We start from the raw sequence: 4,520 nt of genomic DNA on the forward strand, positions 1-4,520 counted from the left end.
ACTGAGGGCTGTTGGGAGCAGGGGCGGGGCTTGTTGCATGTGCCCGCCCCCTGGGCTCTTTACTGCCGAAGCCCTGCTCCTGTGCGCTCCTGCAGGAAACAACCCCTGTTCGGCTCACACATTATTGTCTCGGCTCTAAGCTGAGTCAGTGTGAGCTAATTCACAGTTTTTAAGCCTCCGGCTCACAGATTTTTGTCTTGGCTCAGGAAAGAGGGCTCCAGAACACACTAATTTATGCAGTAGCCAAATCACCTGCTCACAATTTTAATGCCAGTAGCTCACAAAATAGAATTTTTGCTCACAGGACTCTACAGCTTAGAGGGAACATTGCTCCAGAGAAAACTAAATTATGCGGTAGCCAAATCGCTGGCTAACAGCTTTAATGCCAGGAGCTCACAAAGCACGATTTTGCTCACAGGACTCCACGGCTTAGAGGGAGCATTGCTCACGGGACTTCCACAGCTTGGAGGGAGCATTGCCCCAGAGTAGTGAAATCTCTCTCACTCACCACACAGAAGGAGCCCGGCCACATCTGCACGAACACGAGGCAATCCCAAGGACAGGACCTAAGAGGAGGAAGCAGCAGGGTTCTTATCAATCTCCTTTCAAGGTTTGTCATCCCTCAACCTTCCTCCATGCCCCGCTCACCTGGAGAGCTCCCTCTCCACCGGCCGCCACAACTCCTCGGGCCTGACGAGCGCCAAGAAAGCCACCACGCTCAAGAGGCTCCGGGGGACTTGCTTCACCACCACACCTGCAAGAGAAGCACAGACGTTGACCTTCCCAGCCCTAGAGGGTTTGGGACCCACCGACCGGAAGGGCCACCTTGTCGTCTGGAGATGAGCTGGGATTCCAGGAGATCCCCAGGTCCCACCTGGAGGCTGGCATCCCTGTTTTCAAGGCAAGAGACGTTCGGCGGTAGTTTTGCCATGGCCTGCCTCTGCGTAGCAACCCTGGGCTTCCTTTGGTGGTCACCCATCCAAGGACTCACCAGGGCTGACCCTGCTTAGCTTCTGAGTTCTGATGAGATCGGGCCGGCCTGGGCCATCCAGGTCAGGTCCAGAGACAAACGGAGGTGGTTTGCCATCCCCTGCCTCTGTGTAGCAACCCTGGTCTTCCTTTGGTGGTCACCCATCCAAGGACTCACCAGAGCCGACCCTGCTTAGCTCCAGAGATCTGATGATACCAGGCTAGCCTGGGCCACCCAGGTGAGGGCAGATGAACCAAGGTGGCTCTGCATAGCAACCCTGGACTTCCTTGGTGGTCTCCTATCCAAGTTCTAACCAGGGCCGACCCTGCTTAGCTTCTGAGTTCTGATGAGATCGGGCTAGCCTGGGCCATCCAGATCAGGTCCAGAGACAAACGGAGCAGGTTTGCCATTGCTTTCCTCTGCATAGCAACCCTGGACTTCCTTGGTGGTCTCCTATCCAAGTTCTAACCAGGGCCGACCCTGCTTAGCTTCTGAGTTCTGATGAGATCGGGCTAGCCTGGGCCATCCAGATCAGGTCCAGAGACAAACGGAGCAGGTTTGCCATTGCTTTCCTCTGCATAGCAACCCTGGACTTCCTTGGTGGTCTCCTATCCAAGTTCTAACCAGGGCCGACCCTGCTTAGCTTCTGAGTTCTGATGAGATCGGGCTAGCCTGGGCCATCCAGATCAGGTCCAGAGACAAACGGAGCAGGTTTGCCATTGCTTTCCTCTGCATAGCAACCCTGGACTTCCTTGGTGGTCTCCTATCCAAGTTCTAACCAGGGCCGACCCTGCTTAGCTTCTGAGTTCTGATGAGATCGGGCTAGCCTGGGCCATCCAGATCAGGTCCAGAGACAAACGGAGCAGGTTTGCCATTGCTTTCCTCTGCATAGCAACCCTGGACTTCCTTGGTGGTCTCCTATCCAAGTTCTAACCAGGGCCGACCCTGCTTAGCTTCTGAGTTCTGATGAGATCGGGCTAGCCTGGGCCATCCAGATCAGGTCCAGAGACAAACGGAGCAGGTTTGCCATTGCTTTCCTCTGCATAGCAACCCTGGACTTCCTTGGTGGTCTCCTATCCAAGTTCTAACCAGGGCCGACCCTGCTTAGCTTCTGAGTTCTGATGAGATCGGGCTAGCCTGGGCCATCCAGATCAGGTCCAGAGACAAACGGAGCAGGTTTGCCATTGCTTTCCTCTGCATAGCAACCCTGGACTTCCTTGGTGGTCTCCTATCCAAGTTCTAACCAGGGCCGACCCTGCTTAGCTTCTGAGTTCTGATGAGATCGGGCTAGCCTGGGCCATCCAGATCAGGTCCAGAGACAAACGGAGCAGGTTTGCCATTGCTTTCCTCTGCATAGCAACCCTGGACTTCCTTGGTGGTCTCCTATCCAAGTTCTAACCAGGGCCGACCCTGCTTAGCTTCTGAGTTCTGATGAGATCGGGCTAGCCTGGGCCATCCAGATCAGGTCCAGAGACAAACGGAGCAGGTTTGCCATTGCTTTCCTCTGCATAGCAACCCTGGACTTCCTTGGTGGTCTCCTATCCAAGTTCTAACCAGGGCCGACCCTGCTTAGCTTCTGAGTTCTGATGAGATCGGGCTAGCCTGGGCCATCCAGATCAGGTCCAGAGACAAACGGAGCAGGTTTGCCATTGCTTTCCTCTGCATAGCAACCCTGGACTTCCTTGGTGGTCTCCTATCCAAGTTCTAACCAGGGCCGACCCTGCTTAGCTTCTGAGTTCTGATGAGATCGGGCTAGCCTGGGCCATCCAGATCAGGTCCAGAGACAAACGGAGCAGGTTTGCCATTGCTTTCCTCTGCATAGCAACCCTGGACTTCCTTGGTGGTCTCCTATCCAAGTTCTAACCAGGGCCGACCCTGCTTAGCTTCTGAGTTCTGATGAGATCGGGCTAGCCTGGGCCATCCAGATCAGGTCCAGAGACAAACGGAGCAGGTTTGCCATTGCTTTCCTCTGCATAGCAACCCTGGACTTCCTTGGTGGTCTCCTATCCAAGTTCTAACCAGGGCCGACCCTGCTTAGCTTCTGAGTTCTGATGAGATCGGGCTAGCCTGGGCCATCCAGGTCAGGTCCAGAGACAAACGGAGGTGGTCTGCCATCGCCTGCCTCTGCGTAGCGACCCTGGAGTTCCTCGGCGGTCTCCCATCCAAGGACTCACCAGAGCCGACCCTGCTTAGCTTAGCTAGCCTGGCTATCCAGTTCCCCAGTCTTCAGCCCATCAATTCAACTGGGTGGTCCCTAGATCTAGTATTGTGAGAGAGGAGGACGAAGACCTCTCTATCCACGCTTCATTCTGTAAGCCACCCATTTCGCTGCCCAGCCTGCGTTCATAAGGGGCCCTGGGGCCTGGTGTGCCTCATGTTCGTGGGCCAGGTTTTAGAAGAAGGAGAAGAAGAAGAAGAAGAAAGGAGGAGGAGGAGGAGGAGAAGAAGAAGGAGAAGAAGGAGGAGGAGAAGAAGAAGGAGAGGAAGAAGGAGAAAAAGAAGGAGAAGAGGAGGAGGAGATTGGATTTATACCCCGCCCTTCACTACCCAAAGGTGTCTCAGAGCAGCTGACAAACTCCTTTCCCTTTCCCTTTCCCTTCCCCCTCCCCACAACAGACACCCTGTGAGGCAGGTGGGGCTGAGAGAGCTTTGACAGAAACTGCTCTTTTTCCAAGAACAGCTCTGACAAAGCTACGGCTTGCCCAAGGTCATCCAGCAGCTGCAAGTGGAGGAGTGGGGAATCAAACCCGGTGTTCCCAGATTAGAGTCTGCGCACTTAACCACGACACCAAACATGAGAGCCACTCTGGGTCCCCACTGGGGAGAACAGTGAGGTATAAATGATGTAAACGAACGAATAAATATTTATTAGTAGAAGAGATTGGATTTATATTCCATCCTTCACTACCCAAAAGGAGTCTCAGAGTGGCTTACAGAGTCCTTTCCCTTCCCCTCCCCACAACAGACACCCTGTGAGGCGGGTGGGGCCGAGAGAGCTCTGACACAAACTGCTTTTTTCCCAAGAACAGCTCTGACAGAGCTACGGCTTGCCCAAGGTCATCCGGCAGCTGCAAGCGGAGGAGTGGGGGAAATCAAACCCGGTGCTCCCAGATTAGAGTCCGCACACTTCACCACGGCACCAAACTGGCCCTAATGGTTGGAATGGGGGACCCGAATGGGCGTAAGGGTGGCTAAGGAATCCTCTGTTCATAAATGAGATAAATACCTGCCATGGCGTAGAGATGCTGGCCGCAGAAGAAGAGGCAGATGCACGACTGGGGTTAAAGGAGCGGAACCACTTTCGTTTCTCTGCAGGAAGGGAGGCGGCCGGCGTCGGCCACCTGTGACACCCTCAACTGCCCCCATGCCCCCCCCCCCTTCCACGGATTCTCACATCCTCCCGAGAGCAATTGTGTTTGTCTGCCAAGGTAGGCCCCTGCAGACGTTCAAGGTCCACCAAGCTACGGTTGCCAGCCTCCAGGTGTTGGATGGAGATCTCATAGAATAGAATCCTAGAGTCACGGAACTGGAAGGGGGCACACCGGACATC

At 54.7% G+C, this 4,520-nt stretch overlaps 1 protein-coding gene across 1 annotated transcript in view; it reads right to left on the reverse strand.

Moving 5' to 3' along the window:
* Positions 1-4,231, reverse strand: part of LOC107107900 (ribonuclease T2-like) — a 16,183-nt gene extending 11,952 nt beyond the window's left edge. Inside the window, exons 1-3 of the mRNA XM_015408267.1 lie at positions 4,197-4,231; positions 649-754; positions 509-566 (exon numbers count right to left, since the gene is read on the reverse strand). Coding sequence (XP_015263753.1) covers positions 509-566; positions 649-754; positions 4,197-4,203 — 171 coding nt within the window. The 5' untranslated portion in view covers positions 4,204-4,231. The remainder of the gene's footprint in view (positions 1-508; positions 567-648; positions 755-4,196) is intronic.
* Between the last annotated feature and the right edge of the window lie 289 nt (positions 4,232-4,520).

This window comes from Gekko japonicus, unplaced genomic scaffold (genome assembly GCF_001447785.1).
Source record: "Gekko japonicus isolate JY-2015 unplaced genomic scaffold, Gekko_japonicus_V1.1 scaffold5473, whole genome shotgun sequence".
Classification (NCBI taxonomy): domain Eukaryota; kingdom Metazoa; phylum Chordata; class Lepidosauria; order Squamata; family Gekkonidae; genus Gekko; species Gekko japonicus.